We start from the raw sequence: 17,217 nt of genomic DNA on the forward strand, positions 1-17,217 counted from the left end.
TGATGTCGTGTTGGTTCTAACTTGCAGCTAGTGTTATTTCTAATATAAGTGTTAGTTCTAGTGGTATGTTAGTTCTAGTTGAGCCTATGTGAGTTCTAGTGGCTCTCGTGTTAGTTCTAGATGATGTTGTGTTAGTTCTAACCTGCAATAGACGAGTAAATTTGGAGTCAACAAAATTGCTTCATGTTGACATGACCCTTTGCTATTCATATATTTTTTATTAAAAAATGTAAGAATTGTACAATTATATCTGTCAGATCACATGCAAATAAAAAAATGTATATGCTACATGAAATACTTTATGTATAATATTTTTGTTTGTTTAGCCCATGCTATAAGGAAGGCATGAATTAAATTTAAAAATAGAGGAAAACTTCAATGTGACATTTAAACTATTTATCAACGTAAAATTTAAAGACATAGCTCTGGGTGAAATTATGGATTGTGTGAAGTGCCATGTTCAACTACTATCATTTTCATTTTGGAAAACAAAGGTGTTCACTATTAGTCTATTATGACTTCTAACTAAAACATGATTCTGTACAGACACTTCGAATTAATTTTTTTGATGAACTAACAAATATGCGACTAAATAAACCGCAATTTCTTTTAAATATTGAATTAATTTCAATGTGGCTTATATCTGTATAATTCAATATTTTTCTACCCGCGCATTATGCACATGCATGTTATCTAGTAGGGCTGTTTGGTTGGTTTCCTAAAAACCAAGAAAAGGAAATCGGTACAAGGAAATCAATAAAATAATATTTTTATCCATTTCCATCCCTAAAACTCGCTACAACATCTAATAAAATATTATTTTTATCCTCCAACTCATCTCATTTCATCTTCTTTCTTACCTTTAAAAATAAACCAAACACAAAAAATGTGTCACATCATCCCAACTCATCACATCTTATTTTATCTCATTTTTAAAAATCACACACATCATCCAATAATATTGTGACAACTCATCTCACCTCATTAAACATTCCTTTCCATCCATTTCCTCAAAAAAAAACAAGAAATCAATTTCCTTAAGTACGTGTCACATCATCCAATAATATATCTCCAACTCATCTCATCTCATCTATTTTCTTATTTTTAAAAACGAACCAAACACAAACAATCTCAAAACATCATCCAATAATATACCTCCAATTCATTTCCTTATTTTTTTAACCAACCAAACAACCTCAAAACAAGTTTTTTTAAAAAATCACTCACATCATCCAATAATAAGGTGACAACTCATCTCATCTCATCTCGTATTCTATAATTTCCTTCTTTTTTAAGCTAACCAAACAACTTCAAAACCATTATAATAGGAAATAAGTTTCCTATTTTTTGATTTCCAGGTTTTTTTGGCCAAACGAACAGCCCCTAAAAGAAAATAAAAAAATGGACGGGGAGGGAGGCATAGAATACATGTGCCAATGTAGTTGATTCTATATCTCTCTCACTCCCTATTTTTAAACTCGTCACTCTCTTTCAATACTATCTTTACATAATAATAATAATAATATTATTATTATTATTATTATTATTATTATTATTATTATTTTGGTTGGTGTGGCCATCGCCGTCTTTCCTCCCATTATACCTTATCTATATGTTGTAATGAGCTATCCCTGCAGCTTCCTTCATCGAAGAGATGGGTAACTAAACATTCGCATTTCATATCATCATGTTGTGCCACTGCCGCCTATGATCTTTTAGAACTAAACATCATTAGAGATTTGTGACAGATAGACGTAGTACTAACATATTCCGTCCCTTCCTCCACATGGTCTGCTCCATCTTCGCCACAAATCTAGCGTGCAACAATGAACCTACAACATAGAGTGGGCGTAAAAGGAAATCACAGGAGCGTAAGTGGGATTAACTGTGTTTTTATTTTATTTTTTTTGGGTTTTGGGTTCAATTTATTGTTTTTATATTCTCTTTTGGAAGTGAATACTGATCTTTAGATCTTAATAAACTACAAGAAATATTTGGATGAGGTTGTAATTAAAAGACGTGGTTCTGACTTTCGCATGTTTGCGGAAGAATCTCCACAGTCGGGAGAAAAATACTGTGGCTGTGTCCAAAAGGCCCAAGGAAGAAGAAGTCAACTTCTGATCGACTCAATCTATTGGTATCATCCCAAGCTGCACCTTTAAAACCAAGAATAGCATCATAATTTTCTTAAGGCATATTAGCGACGGTCGTCGTCCATCTACACAACATTATACCTAACCTAGCTGCCGCCTCATTTTCATCAACTCATTCACTAGGTATATATAACAGAAACAGCGGCAGCAATAAGAACTTGCACTGAAAAAGCAACACAATCAAACATAGACTTGAACAGCAAAACCATATACGTCTCATAAACATCAAACAGACGGCGAAAATTTCAGCGTTCAAAGTTTCCCCAAAGTACCAGAAGAAGAGCCAAGATACCCAGAAAACTAATGCATCCCAAATTCCTTCAAATATGGAGTAAAAAAGAACACCTAGTAGCCTGAAAATGAGATCTTTATGCCCTAGATTACTTCTTATCTTCCTTCCCGGCTTCAGCAACTCTCTTAAGCCTTGCTCCATGGTGACGCTTGTTAGTCCTCTCCAAACGAAGCATCTGGTAAGCTCTGTAGCTCTGAAAGCCTTCATCTCCTCTGTCACCTTGACAAGACTAACCACAGGCTTCTCCCTAGTGATGGGCATGTAGTCTCCTTGGACTTGGGTCGACGAAGCCAGCTCTTCAGCGGACAGGCTTCTCCCTAGTGATGGGCATGTAGTCTCCTTGGACTTGGGTCGACGAAGCCAGCTCTTCAGCGGTGGAGTCTCCATTCTGCACCAATAACACCATTTAGTTTCGACAGCTTACAAAAAAAAAAAAGACTAAAAAAGTTAATTTGACGTGTTGTCAAATGATGGGGTGCAATATATGCAGACCGATGATCAAATTTGATCAATTGTCACAAATTGTAAGTAAATAAAGATTGGATTTTTAATTTTCATGTGCATTTAGTTGAGTGACTAGCTTGAGTGCTAGGTGGTAACCTTGAATTTGCCAGGGCGTCTTGGGAAGATGACAAGCTTAGCCTTGTATTCCATCAACCTCTGCACATTAAACCTGTATACAGTTCAACAATTACCCTACCAAACCTCATAATTGCTATTTTATCCCCATATTATAGTCAACCCCTCAACTTCAAACCCCTCAATCACTGTTAAAGAATGGAATTTGAGTGGAATATTATATTTTATTAACATAATTTAATTGACATCTCAATCGCTAACTGCCCTTAACTAATAAGGGTTCGTTAGCTGTTGTCAGTAGTCAATCTGCCCACCGCCCATACAACCTGTCAGAACAATACTTCCCTCATCCCTCATTCAAAGTAGTGTACCATGTATCCATTCTATTATAACAAGCCCAATGAATAATATGAATGTGACAACATAGGATGAAATTAGAAATACTTAACAATTAATTTCCCACAAAACGACCAATTAATACAAATGTGACAACATAGGATGAAATTAGAAATACTTAACAATTAATTTCCCACAAAACGACCAATTAATACAAATGCTCGCGAAATAACCATAAATACCATTACTTAACAATTAATTTCCCACAAAACGACCAATTAATACAAATGCTCGCGAAATAACCATAAATACCATTTAAAAATCCTAGGGAATTGCAAGCAAATAAATAAATGTTCATAACGTAAAAGACAATTGTATCAGAAAACAAGAACAATTTGCAACATAAGACATGCAAGGCAGGGTATGTACATGCCAACGCAATATGCTAAAACTTGAAGAGCTACATGAAACTAATATTCAAACTTTGAGCTCTTCGATCAAGGGTGAAAACCTCTGCCTGCCCTCAATTTCATGTCGTACTTGAGAGTTTGGCAGAGCACAACAGGACGTAGAGGTCCTGCTGTAGGCCTGGGGAAGATTTTGACAGCTTCCTTCTGTCGCGCTGCATGCGTAGGGTAAAGCAAGGTTAGCTATCCGCTTTCATGAACCCAGATTATACTGGCTGACAGGGGGATAAAAATTAGGAAATTGGAAATGAAGCTAAGTTTTCTGGTTAATTAGAAAGCCACAAGATTCCATACCAATTCTTCTCCTTGTTTTACGAGCAGGTTGATCGAACCAGGTCTTCACATAATTCTGCCAATGCTTCTTGAAGTGTCCATTAGGGATAACATTGTTATGCTTCACCATGACTTACCTGAATACCAGATTGAGCAAAAATAAGCATAAGTTTAGAAGGTTTAAGAAAATAAATCCAGACCTAAACTATATATAGAGACAACAGGATGAAATATGAAGTTATAATCAACCACAAGAGTAATAAAAATTATTGCAGCTTATCTGCTTTCCTATAGTACTTATAATATGAATAAATAATGGTGAAATTTTATAGTACAACTGAGCTTTAAGAATACGTAAACATGCACAGAGTAAATAGACAGACACATCATTGTTTAGTAGATAAGAGTCGAGAGTACTTGAGCAATGAAAAACGCCAGGATCTAAGTACATCTGAAAGAAAAATGAAAAACTACAGAAATGTGGCTAAATTTGATGATTTTAAATCAGTTAAAGTCTGCAGCAATTTCAAAAGAGAGATTTTCCCTTAGTAAATTATTTCGATGTCAAATACTACACCAACTGATTACACAAAGCAACCTCGTAGTGTTAAATTGTTACACCTACAAAAACACCAGAAAAGAGGAAAACTATCTACACAGATCACATGGACGCGACAAACCTGTGCTACGAGAATTGAACTGAACTATTGCAAGCTTCAAATTTGACGCATCCTAATTTCTAACTAACACTTTCAACCCTAAAGAAAGAGTTAAACTGCATTAAAAATGAATCATTGAACATTCCTTTTGTTGTTTTCATAAGAGGGATCTGATGATAACCATTCACTAAGCATACATACTAGCTATCTATCTTTAAATTTTTGAGATTCGCGAAACTTCACATATAAGTTCCCTAAGTTTGCTCATACCAAAACTAATCATGAAAAACAAGTTTACATCATCATTTCAGTATATCCTAGAAATTGGTAGCACATGTCAATTGGCATTTCACCAAAATGGTTCGACCCCTATAATTTCTCGATGACTTGTTTGTTTCCTACCAGCTGAAATGAATTAATTCGACATAAAATATGGAACGCCCATGAAAACTTAAAGTAGAGCACCTAATGAGCATACCATCTACGACATTTAAAACAAAAATTATTCTCAAATGTCAAAGTAAATGCATCAGCTTCTTCTAGTATGAAACAATTAACACAGAAAATCCGTACACGTTCAATTTCGATAATAGCTACATATCATACTCAAATTCGAATCAAATATATCCATGAAAAATGCTTGGAAAATTAAAAAAAAAAATCAAGGAAACGAGACATCATGTTATTTGTTCTAAATTACTTGAGAGAGATTAACAAACAAACCCTAGAAATCGCGAAGAAAGGGGGAAAAGGAGTCACCTTTAAGAGAGGGTTGCTGCCTGCTCACAGAGAAACCCTAGATTCTGAAATATAAAGGAAGTTTAGAAGCGACTGCAAATATTATTTATAGGTCAAATGACTCGTGACCGTCCAAAGCAGTGTGATTACGATTTCGGATCCCAATAACGAATTAGGTGGGCGTTAACAACCTACCCGACCCGCCAGCGCTCAAACCTCTCGATTCTGGAGGGGAAGCTGTTTATATTTTTATAGATCCTTGCATAATTATTCTATTTTATTAAAAAACATTTATGAGATTTTTTTTATAGAAAAATATTATTTTCTTTAAGTGTGATGAAATAGTTTATGTAAAAAGAAGTCAAACGCTTCTTAAAATTTTTATAATCACGTTCTTTATTTAGTCATCCACAACACTAGCGATAAATGTTGATCGCTCTAGAAATAGTCCCTCAGATCAGCAATTTTTACGTGGTTCGGCAAGTTGCCTACGTCCACGGGGCAAGAAGGGGATGAGTTTTTACTAATAGAGAAGTAGAGTACAAACTGAGATTACAAATCACTCAAAACAACCAACTAATTTCACCAACAAATCTCTAATTCTCTCCAAAATAAAACTCTAACCAATAGCTTAAAAATACCTCTTTTTTGTGCTCTATATATCCCACAATCAATGCTTAATCAAAGCCCAATCAAAGCCAAAGAAACCCTAAAAATGTGTCTCTATTTATAACAAAACACAATACCAAACAGATTGGGGTGGCAGACACCACACCCATGTCAACCGGGACAGATTCTGCCATCTGGGTGTTGAGAAGCTTGTCTTGCTTATTTTTCACGTTTTTCTCCAATTCCTTCGCCGTTTTCACAAAAAATTCAGCGTTCAAAGTTTCCCCAAAGTATCAGAAGAAGAGCCAAGATACCCAGAAAACTAATGTAGATTGCCAAATTCCTTCAAATATGGAGTAAAAAAGAATACCTAAAAGCTTGAAAATGAGATCTTTATGCCCTATATTACTTCTTATCTTCCTTCTCGGCTTCAGCAGCTCTCTTAAGCCTTGCTCCATGGTGACGCTTGTTAGTCCTCTCCAAACGAAGCTTCTGGTAAGCTCTGAAAGCCTTCATCTCCTCTGTCACCTTGACAAGACTAACCACAGGCTTCTCCCTAGTGATGGGCATGTAGTCTCCTTGGACTTGGGTCGACGAAGCCAGCTCTTCAGCGGACAGGCTTCTCCCTAGTGATGGGCATGTAGTCTCCTTGGACTTGGGTCGACGAAGCCAGCTCTTCAGCGGCGGAGTCTCCATTCTGCACCAATAACACCATTTAGTTTCGACAGCTTACAAAAAAAAGACTAAAAAAGTTAATTTGACGCCTTGTCAAATGATGGGGTGCAATATATGCAGACTGATGATCAAATTTGATCAATTGTCACAAACTATAAGTAAATAAAGATTGGCTTTTTAATTTTCATGTGCATTTAGTTGATCAGTGACTAGCTTGAGTGCTAGGTGGTAACCTTGAATTTGCCAGGGCGTCTTGGGAAGATGACAAGCTTAGCCTTGTACTCCATCAACCTCTGCACATTAAACCTGTATACAGTTCAACAATTACCCTACAAAACCTCATAATTGCTATTTTATCCCCAAATTATAGTCAACCCCTCAACTTCAAACCCCTTAATCACTGTTAAAGAATAGAATTTGAGTGGAACATTATATTTTATTAACATAATTTAATTGACATCTCAATCGCTAACTGCCCTTAACTAGTAAGGGTTCATTAGCTGTTGTCAGTCGTCAATCTGCCCACCGCCCATACAACCTGTCAGAACAATTCTTCCCTCATCTCTCATTCAAAGTAGTGTACCATGTATCCACTCTATTATAACAAGCCCAATGAATAATATGAATATGACAACATAGGATGAAATTAGAAATACTTAACAATTAATTTCCCACAAAACGACCAATTAATACAAATATGACAACATAGGATGAAATTAGAAATACTTAACAATTAATTTCCCACAAAACGACCAATTAATACAAATGCTCGCGAAATAACCATAAATACCATTACTTAACAATTAATTTCCCACAAAACGACCAATTAATACAAATGCTCGCGAAATAACCATAAATACCATTAAAAATCGTAGGGAATTGCAAGCAAATAAATAAATGTTCATAACATAAAAGACAATTGTATCAGAAAACAAGAACAATTTGCAACATAAGACATGCAAGGCAGGGTATGTACATGCCTACGCAATATGCTAAAACTTGAAGAGCTACATGAAACTAATATTCAAACTTTGAGCTCTTCGATCAAGGGTGAAAACCTCTGCCTGCCCTCAATTTCATGTCGTACTTGAGAGTTTGGCAGAGCACAACAGGACGTAGAGGTCCTGCTGTAGGCCTGGGGAAGATTTTGACAGCTTCCTTCTGTCGCGCTGCATGCGTAGGGTAAAGCAAGGTTAGCTATCCGCTTTCATGAACCCAGATTATACTGGCTGACAGGGGGATAAAAATTAGGAAATTGGAAATGAAGCTAAGTTTTCTGGTTAATTAGAAAGCCACAAGAGTCCATACCAATTCTTCTCCTTGTTTTACGAGCAGGTTGATCGAACCAGGTCTTCACATAATTCTGCCGATGCTTCTTGAAGCGTCCATTAGGGATAACATGGTTATGCTTCACCAAGACTTACCTGAATACCAGAATGAGCAAAAATAAGCATAAGTTTAGAAGGTTTAAGAAAATAAATCCAGACCTAAACTATAGAGACAACAGGATGAAATATGAAGTTATAATCAACCACAAGAGTAATAAAAATTATTGCACGTTATCTGCTTTCCTATAGTACTTATAATATGAATAAATAATGGTGAATTTTTATAGTACAACTGAGCTTTAAGAATACGTAAACATGCACAGAGTAAATAGACAGACACATCATTGTTTAGTAGATAAGAGTCGAGAGTACTTGAGCAATGAAAAACGCCAGGATCTAAGTACACCTGAAAGAAAAGTGAAAAACTACAGAAATGTGGCTAAATTTGATGGTTTTAAATCCGTTGAAGTCTGCAGCAATTTCAAAAGAGAGATTTTCCCTTGGTAAATTATTTCAATGTCAAATACTACACCAACTGATTACACAAAGCAACCTCATAGTGTTAAATTGTTACACCTACAAAAACACCAGAAAAGGGGAAAACTATCTACACAGATCACATGGACATGACAAACTTGTGCTACGAGAAATGAACTGACCTATTGCAAGCTTCAAATTTTACACATCCTAATTTCTAACTAACACCTTCAACCCTAAAGAAAGAGTTAAACTGCATCAAAAATGAATCATTGAACATTCCTTTTGTTGTTTTCATACGACGGATCTGAAGCAAAAATATATACAGAGTTGAACCTATGTTTAATGGCTTTATTTGTTGTTGTTATCTGAAGCAAAAATATGTCATAAAAAAACATATACAGAGCTGAAGCAATACAGAGCTGAAGCAAAAATATGTCATTATATACCACATCACATGCTAACAATACAGAGCTGAAGCAAAAATATGTCATAAAAAGACATATTTCCAGTGAAAGAACACAACACTTGCACATAACTAAGATAGTCGAGCATATGATGCTGTGTATAAAAGAGCACAACAAAATTCAATATCATCCAGAAACATGCAAGTTCTATTATCAGCATATTGTATTAACTAAGATAGTCGAGCATAACAAAATTCAATATCATCCAGAAGTTTTAAATTTAACAGGAGCCAAAAGCATCAGCCCTTCGATAAGGGGAAAAAAGCTTTCAACATCTAAAAGTCAGCTGGAAATGTCTTCAAGTAGTAATCAGTCCTTCGATAAAAGAGGCTTCACAACCAGAAGCATCAGGAGCCAAACAGCATCAGGAACAAAACATACAATAGCAGGAACTTGTGGTGGTTTTTTCTCAACAGGGCCCTGAATGCAAAAAACAAATTTTAATACAACTTGTTACAAGAGCATAATTGATGAACATTTACCCCAATAAGCAAATCATACCCATAGGTTTGATGCATCACATCATGTTTCTTTGATGCAATCCATACAATTGTGTCAACCCCATACTATGTTTTCATTTTCCTCCTTTTCATGGTCCTTTTCTTCTTCCACAAAATCATGATTCATCGGTACTTCTTTTCCTTTCTGACTTGATTCAGCAAGTTGTAGTTCTCTAAATTTGGTGTCTATCCATTTTTTAACAACCTCACATTCATGGTTGTTTTGAGCAGCAAGATCAGCAACCTCACTAAATGCAAGACATAGCTCGTGATAGCGTATTTGTTCAGGTGTGACAACCCAAGTATTAAATTTAACTTTCATCTTCGAGTGGGCTCGCCTCACATCCTTTCTCCACCTTCTTAGAATGTACTTTTCCGGAAGAAAGCTCACTTCGTGACGGATAAGAATGGTAAGGGCATGCCTACATACTATGCCTTTAAACACAAACAACCGACAACTACATTGAACTTCACAATCCTTTTCACGAAAGGATACTGTGAAGAATTTAGGAATCCTTTTGCCGCTCTCCAACCGCAAAGTCAAGTCCCGAATGACATACTCAAGCACCCCTGCTCCCTCCTGATAGTTTACAATATCACAATATATCTTTCCCGTGAATTCAGCTTGAAACTCTTTAAACTTTGCTAAAGTGTTATATCTTTCCCGTGAATTCAGCTTGAAACTCTTTAAACTTTGCTAAAGTGTAGACTCCCTGAATTTGATTCTCCATATCATAAGTTGTTGCAGTAGCTTTTACTTTTGAAAATGACTCTGCATCGGCCTGCATCTCCTTTTCCGCCTTGCTTCTTAATGCATTTTCATACTGCTCAACAAACTGTTTTAGACTTATTTTTGAATTGACATATCCATCAAAAAAAGCATTCATGCTTTCACTTCGCTGAGTAGTTGACATTCCTGCCCAAAAATGATTTTTGACAAAACATGGAACCCATCGGTTTCTCTCCTCGTACAATTCATGTAACCAATCACAATCCTCCAATCCATACATGTCAACCATTTCATTCCACTGTTTTTCAAACTCTTGTGGACTTTGTGCGTCATACACCACTCCTTTCATGGTAGAACTGATAGCCTCATATTCAGTGTACCTTCCTAACTTTTCTGACAGCTTCTTCATTATATGCCACAAACACCATCTGTGTCTAGTGTTTGGAAAAACAATCTCAATTGCATTTTTCATGGCTCTTGCTTGGTCAGTTATTATCCCTTGCGGAGCACATCCATCCATGCATTCAACCCACTTTGTAAATAGCCATATGAAAGTCTTTGTGTCTTCTTTTGAAATCAACCCACATCCAAGTAAAATTGATTGCCCGTGATGGTTAACGCCAACAAATGGTGCAAATGGCATATCATACTTATTTGTTAAGTATGTGGTATCAAAAGTGACGACCTCACCAAACTCTTTATAAGCTTCTCTGCTCCTACCATCTGCCCAAAATACATTTTTTAAATGATCTTCATCATCCAATTCAATATCAAAATAGAAACCTGAATTTTCTGCAACCATCCTTGAAAAATATTTCATAATCGCTGAAGCATCACCTTCGCCGAGACGTAAACACCTTGATTCATCAACCAAGTTGCTGCAAGCCTTTTCATCACACAACAGATTCTCATATCCACCAGCCTTATGTACCAGTGAGCTGAAATTTTTATTGATTTTGATTCCGGCTTGATCATTCAGATTAATTTTATGTCTAACATGTGCACTAATTCTTCGGTTGCATCGAAAGAAATGACTTTTACTAGGGCTAAGGCCATGATTATGCTCCAGAACAACCACAGAAATTTCCCATCTTCCGTCCAGATTTAACCTAGCTGTTACCTTTGCCTTACACCCAACTCTGTAGCTTGCTTGTGGTTTTAAGGGATTTTGACAAGTACAATTATGTTTGCCAGCTCGACCACATGCTAAAGTCATACTTCTAACAATGCCCATTTCATTCTTCCTTCTTGTATGTTTCTTAATTGGAAATCCACTGCTCTTTGCATAGTCTTTGTAAAACTCAAACAATTCATCTGGATCATTAAACTCCATCCCAATTTTAGGCTCATTTTGCTCAATCCGCTGATCAGTGTGCTGAGGCAACTCAGATCTCTCATCAACCGAGCAATTATTCAAGCCATCATCATCTACATCATCAAACTCCTCAATATCTGTCATGCCTGTTCAAATTGATCATCAATAAACTTTACAGAAAAATAGTTGACAGAAACTGAATAAAGAAACTGAGCTGACCAAAGAAACTGAGCAAAGAATTGACTGAAACTGACAAGCTGCATCATGAAAAAGACAGATTTTATTCCTTGACATACCAAAACATAATTAGTGGGGGGGGCTACGAATTATTCTGTATTGCAGTTGTTTCCTTTTCTTTTAGTTACTTCATCTTTAGAGTAAACAAAAAATTTGTGACCAACTAAATAATTACTACATCATGATTTCCTGGTATGAAGCTCATAAATAAAAACAAAATGATTTCCTGGTATGAAGCTCATAAATAAAAACAAAATCCCCACCTTGAAATTAAACACATCAGTCTCTCAAGACCCACGAAATTTTAACTAACCAGTAAAGGAACTAGATGGAAAGACCAATTAACCAGTAAAATCCACAGAGTTTTAATGACCCACGAAAAATTTGTGGAAAGACCCACGAATTTTTATGTTGTTAACGAGTTTTAATGAACACAACACAGAGTAACTCAACTAGATAACCATTTTAATTAACCAGTAAAATCCACAAGTCCCACGAAATCGAATTAAACACATCACTCTCTCAAGCCAAAATAGTTTGTAAGTAGATTTCAATTAAACAAGATGCAAACAGAAATCATATCAAATCAGATGGAAAGAAGTGAAATTTGCACGAAATCGAGGGTTTTTGATGGATTAAAAAAGAGGAAAGGTACCTGTTTTGAAGTGGGGGGATGAGAGAGATCGCTCCGATTTTAGGGCTTCTATGGAGAGCTGAGGGGGCGGCGGCGGTGTCACGGCGGAGTCAGGGGGCGGCGGCGGTGTCACGGAGTCAGGGAGTGGTTTCTTTTGGGGAGTATGCTGAAGTGAGGAGCAGAGATGTGACGAGTTTGGGAGATTGCTGAATGGTCACGGGAAGAAATTGGGGGTTGCTGACGTGGCTAGGCTCGCACGTAGGAGCAGCCAATTATTAGCGTTTCTGATATTTTTTTTTCACCCTGTTGGGCCACCAAACGTAAAAGCCCAAACCCTCGCTCCTCCTCCAATCACTCTCGCGATCATGTCCTCTTCCTCCCGCTTCCTCGCTCGTTTCTTCTCTTCATCATCAACCTCAACCCAAACCCTAACCCTAACTCCTCCTCCTCAATTCAACCTCAGCACCATCACCGACCTCGCCAACCTCCGCCAATGGCCGAAACTCCGCTCTCACCTCCACTCTCTCCTCTCCAACCCCCAAACCCTACCCCTCTCAGTCCCCTCCTTCTTCCACTCTCTCTCCTCCTCCTTCCTCCCTCGCTCCTCTCAATCTATCGTCGCCGACATCCTCATCCTCTCCCTCCTCTCCGCCTCCGACACCGCCGCCGCCGTCGACGCCTTCTTTCGCTCCGGCCATTACAGGTACAAGCTCTCAACTTTCTCTCTAAACCCTTTACTAAGTTCCCTCATCAAAACCCATCACCTCAACCTCGCCCAGTCCGTATTCAATCAAATGCTCACCTCCAGAAAAATCGCTCCCAATTCCATAACTTTCAACACCATGATCAATGGACTCTGCAAGAGTGGAAAGCTTACTAAAGCTGAGGACTTGGTTAAGGATATGAGGGCTTGGGGGGTTTCGCCAAATGTTGTTACTTATAATACATTGATTGATGGGTATTGTAAGAGAGGGAAGATGTATAGGGCTGATGGGTTAGTTAAGGAGATGGTGGGGTTTGGGATTTTGCCTAATTCGGTTACTTTTAATGTTTTGATTGATGGGTATTGTAAAGATGGGAATTTGAAGGGTGGGTTGAAGTTTTTTGAGGAGATGAAGAGGCAAGGGGTTGAACCGAGTGTGGTCACGTATAATTGCTTGGTTAGCGGGTTTTGTGGTGAGGGTAGGGTTGAAGAGGCTGTGGAGATGGTTAGAGAGATGGAGAGGTCAAATTTGGTGCCTAATGTCGTGAGCTTTAATGGGATTGTGAATGGGTTTTGCAAGAAAGGGATGATGGTTGAAGCCATTAGGGTTTTGGATGAGATGTTGGAGAAAGGTTTGGTTCCTAATGTGGTTACGTATAATACGTTAGTTGATGGGCATTGTAGGATGGGGAAGATGGAAGATGCAATTAGTTTGAAGGGATTGATGATGGAGAGAGGAATTAGTCCTAACATTTCGACTTACAATTGTTTGATACTAGGGTTTTGTGCTAAAGTTGATATGAAGGGGGCGACAGAGATTTTGGATGAGATGGGAGAGAGGGGTATTAAAGCGGACATTGTGACATATAACACATTGATTGGAGCATTGTGCAAAGAAGGAGAAATGGGGAAAGCAGTCAAGTTATTAGATGAAATGTGCGATTTGAGTGTGGAGCCTAGTCATGTTACTTACAATACTCTTATGGATGGGTTTTGCAAGAAAGGGAATCTTAGGGCTGCTTTGAACATGAGGGTGAGGATGGAGAGAGGCAGGAAGCGTGCGAATGTGGTCACTTATAATGTGCTTATCAAGTGTTTGTGTGAGAAGAGGAAGATGGATGAGGCCAATGGGCTACTAAACGAAATGTTGGAGAAAGGATTGGTTCCGAATAATGTTACTTATGATATAATTAAGGACGGGATGGTGGAGAAAGGATTTGTTCCTGATATAGATGGGCATCTTTCTAATAGTGCATCTTAGCAATGTATATGATGAAAAGATTGATGGTGTTCCCGTAAATGGAGTTATTTTGACTGAGGTGTTACTAAAATTGGGTTGATGGTAACTTCTATAAGAACTTTTGACAGTGTTTGCTAGCAGAAAGTGGATGCCAAACTGTTAGTTTCAATGGTAAATTGGACACATGGCATCAATAAGATGAAAGAAGCAAAACAAACTTCTGGAAAATGTAAGATGCATGAAGCAAATGAGTCAGCAACTGAGAAGTTGAACGTCGCAAAAGTTCATTTCAATAAAGAAGTTTTTCCTTAGGAGGAGCAAGTAATATTTGGTTTCAATGTGACCAGTTGAAATTAGAGCTTGCAGTGACAGAGAGCAGCATTCGCCACAGGCCAAACAAACAAAGAAATATAGAAGTTTTCAGCAGCAAACCTCAAATGTGAGGAAGTACACTTTGGATGCGAGAGTATTTGTAAATAAAATAAAAAAATCAAATATCGGGATGCTAGGAATGTTGATGTAAGCACTCATGTTTCAGAAAGTGAATTCCATCTTGAAGGGTGTTCTTTTTATATAATTTTGCTTTTGCTTCTGCAGGAAGTAATCTCGTTTTAAATACAATGATGGTTGAGACTTGCAGAATGCAACAAAAGTGTGTCATACCATTGGGGAATGCCTCCAATTTACAGGTTCCATATATTTCACTCTTATGTCGAATATTCAAGTTTAGACTTGCCCTATTTTTACTGCATGCATTATCTACTTGTTTAACTAGACCCCACAGGTTGCTAATTGATTTTTTATTGAAATGCAAATATGCAATCACATTTAGCCAACATTTCAATTGGATAATTTATTTAAAAGTGGAAACTAAATACTTTGACCTGTTCTCAGAAAGCTAAACTCTCACCTTACCATGGCTTAATAGATATATGATTGTATATGCTTTAGAGAAAAAAAGATCGTTACCAAGACAACGACCATGTTACAATAATGTGATATGCCGATCTAACCTATATGTTTTACTTTCCAACAAGATATTTGTCATTTCAGTCTCACAAAATGTAATAGCAATGACCCATTGAGAGTTTATCATGCAGATGCAATCTCTAGTTTTCTCACTAGAATCATGTTTACCTGATCTTCATTTTGCTTTATGATACAAGGTCTCAACAAAAGTATTGCTAATTGAGTTCGAGATATACATGTGTAAATCTATTTTAACCTTAGAACGATAATAGAAAAAGTGATGAAATTAAATATAAAGTTTTGGATCAAGATTGGTGCACCTATGGAAGGCCCATGTTCTCGGCCAAATTGCCCGCCGCCCCCCGCCCCCCGCCCCCCCCCGCCCCCCCCGTTTTCCCGACCAAAATTGCCCCCCCCGCCCGCCCCGCCTCTTCTGATATTAGAGCATTGTGCCTCAAATTGATCAGTGATGACTGGTAACAGTAAGGAGGAAAGTTTTAAATCTTAGATACGACATTGTTTGACAGTTTGAAATGATGGAGAGATGCTCAGTCTGCATTGGCGTAAATACTTCATCAAAGACATGCTTTGATTCCTTGTAGGAGACGAGTAAACTTCCTGACTTCAACGTTGAAAAAGGTCGGTGTCTTAGATGAAATGTCTGGTGATTGTTTGTGATGGCTAGTAATGATGGGTAAGTGTTCAGTTTCCATGAATGTATATACTTGAGACTTCATCAGGCCATCATATGCTTTTGAAATATTTGTTTGATTCTTTTGAAGAGATGGGTGTTGCTTAGTTGCATTCTGCTTCTAAATGTGAGATTGATCTGTATCAAAGTTGTGCGTTGGGGCTGGATTTTTTTGTTGCATATTTGTTTAAAAAACTATTCTGGATTTCCTTTCCCATAAATATATAAGACTCTTCTTTGAAGTGATTTGTTTCCACGCAATTGTTGTGCCTTCTTAAATTCTCCATTTACAGGATGATCACATTCTCGTGTTCTTTGCATTGGACATAGCTAAGAATTCATAATGTCATAAACTCAAGGGTATGCAGGAATAATGAAGAGAATCATCACGCTCTTTGCTCGGACCTGAAAAATTAGGTTCTCAGGTATAAAAGAAGTTTGATATCAACTGCTCTCTCATGCTCAAAAAGAGACAAATTGAAATGCGCAGCACATTAGCTTATTTAAACGTGTGCTTGCTGCAATTTTTTTTCTATTCCAGCTTTGCTGTTAAGGAGTTTATCTGTAATCTGGAGGCCTGCACTTTTATATGCCACAAGCTGTCCATTTATTTGATGAAGGGTGTGAAAGCTGAAGTCAATTTGGGTAGACGAGCATTGGCTTAATGGTCAGAGGAAGTAGATCCGGGATCAGATATAATGTCCTGGACATGTTTTCTTCGAGTTTTGCCCGAAAATTGGCGCTTCTCAATTATATAATTTTTTTTTAAAATCTTGAGCTTAGAGAGTTTAGTTGTTGGACATGACTTTGTTTATGCACGGCAATGGCCTATTCTCTGTTTAGCTTGTTCCAACCCATCAGCTGCCGGGAAATTCCATAAGCATGGGCGCGCCCCTGCTACTTGTCTTGATGATTCTGTAGCAATTAGTTGTATACTTGTATGTATACGTGTTATATACTTTTAATGACGTCAGAGGCGAATTTGTTCCTCCTATTTATTCCATCCCGGGCCAGAACAGAGTACTACCTAGGGAGTAGCCAACACGGTCAGTGGTATTAATGTTTTATTCGGAAGATGATAAACAATTGAAAAACAACTAAACAATTCATCTTGGAAAAAAGCTAGAAGCATACGATTGAATGTA

General features: G+C 37.4%; 2 protein-coding genes, 1 long non-coding RNA gene and 1 pseudogene across 5 annotated transcripts; 1 reads left to right on the top strand and 3 right to left on the bottom strand.

The window, feature by feature from the left end:
* On the bottom strand, positions 2,318–3,505 carry LOC109836633 (annotated as a pseudogene).
* Positions 4,227–6,522, bottom strand: LOC109836635. The gene is made up of 3 exons (XR_002246031.1): positions 6,477–6,522; positions 5,519–5,562; positions 4,227–4,237 (listed from the first exon to the last, which is right to left on the bottom strand). It is a non-coding gene; the product is annotated as an uncharacterized LOC109836635 (long non-coding RNA).
* LOC109836631 (protein FAR-RED IMPAIRED RESPONSE 1-like) lies at positions 9,170–12,640 on the bottom strand. Its single transcript, XM_020404602.1, has 4 exons — positions 12,491–12,640; positions 10,256–11,744; positions 9,555–10,203; positions 9,170–9,473 (listed from the first exon to the last, which is right to left on the bottom strand). The coding sequence occupies exons 2-3, from the start codon at positions 11,740–11,742 to the stop codon at positions 9,609–9,611; spliced, it is 2,082 nt and encodes a 693-aa protein (XP_020260191.1). The 5' UTR covers positions 11,743–11,744; positions 12,491–12,640; the 3' UTR covers positions 9,170–9,473; positions 9,555–9,608.
* On the top strand, positions 12,771–17,061 carry LOC109836632 (pentatricopeptide repeat-containing protein At1g09820). 3 transcript variants are annotated; one of them, XM_020404604.1, is made up of 4 exons: positions 12,771–14,931; positions 15,010–15,101; positions 16,366–16,497; positions 16,614–17,061. In XM_020404604.1, exon 1 carries the CDS (start codon positions 12,835–12,837, stop codon positions 14,431–14,433), a length of 1,599 nt encoding a protein of 532 aa, XP_020260193.1. In that variant the 5' UTR covers positions 12,771–12,834; the 3' UTR covers positions 14,434–14,931; positions 15,010–15,101; positions 16,366–16,497; positions 16,614–17,061. The 3 variants fall into 3 exon arrangements, with proteins under 3 accessions (XP_020260193.1, XP_020260192.1, XP_020260194.1); XM_020404603.1 differs by lacking the exons at positions 16,366–16,497; positions 16,614–17,061 and adding an exon at positions 15,909–16,141; XM_020404605.1 differs by lacking the exons at positions 16,366–16,497; positions 16,614–17,061 and adding an exon at positions 15,984–16,141.

The sequence above is a fragment of the Asparagus officinalis genome, chromosome 4, assembly GCF_001876935.1.
Source record: "Asparagus officinalis chromosome 4, Aspof.V1, whole genome shotgun sequence".
NCBI classification, from domain to species: domain Eukaryota; kingdom Viridiplantae; phylum Streptophyta; class Magnoliopsida; order Asparagales; family Asparagaceae; genus Asparagus; species Asparagus officinalis.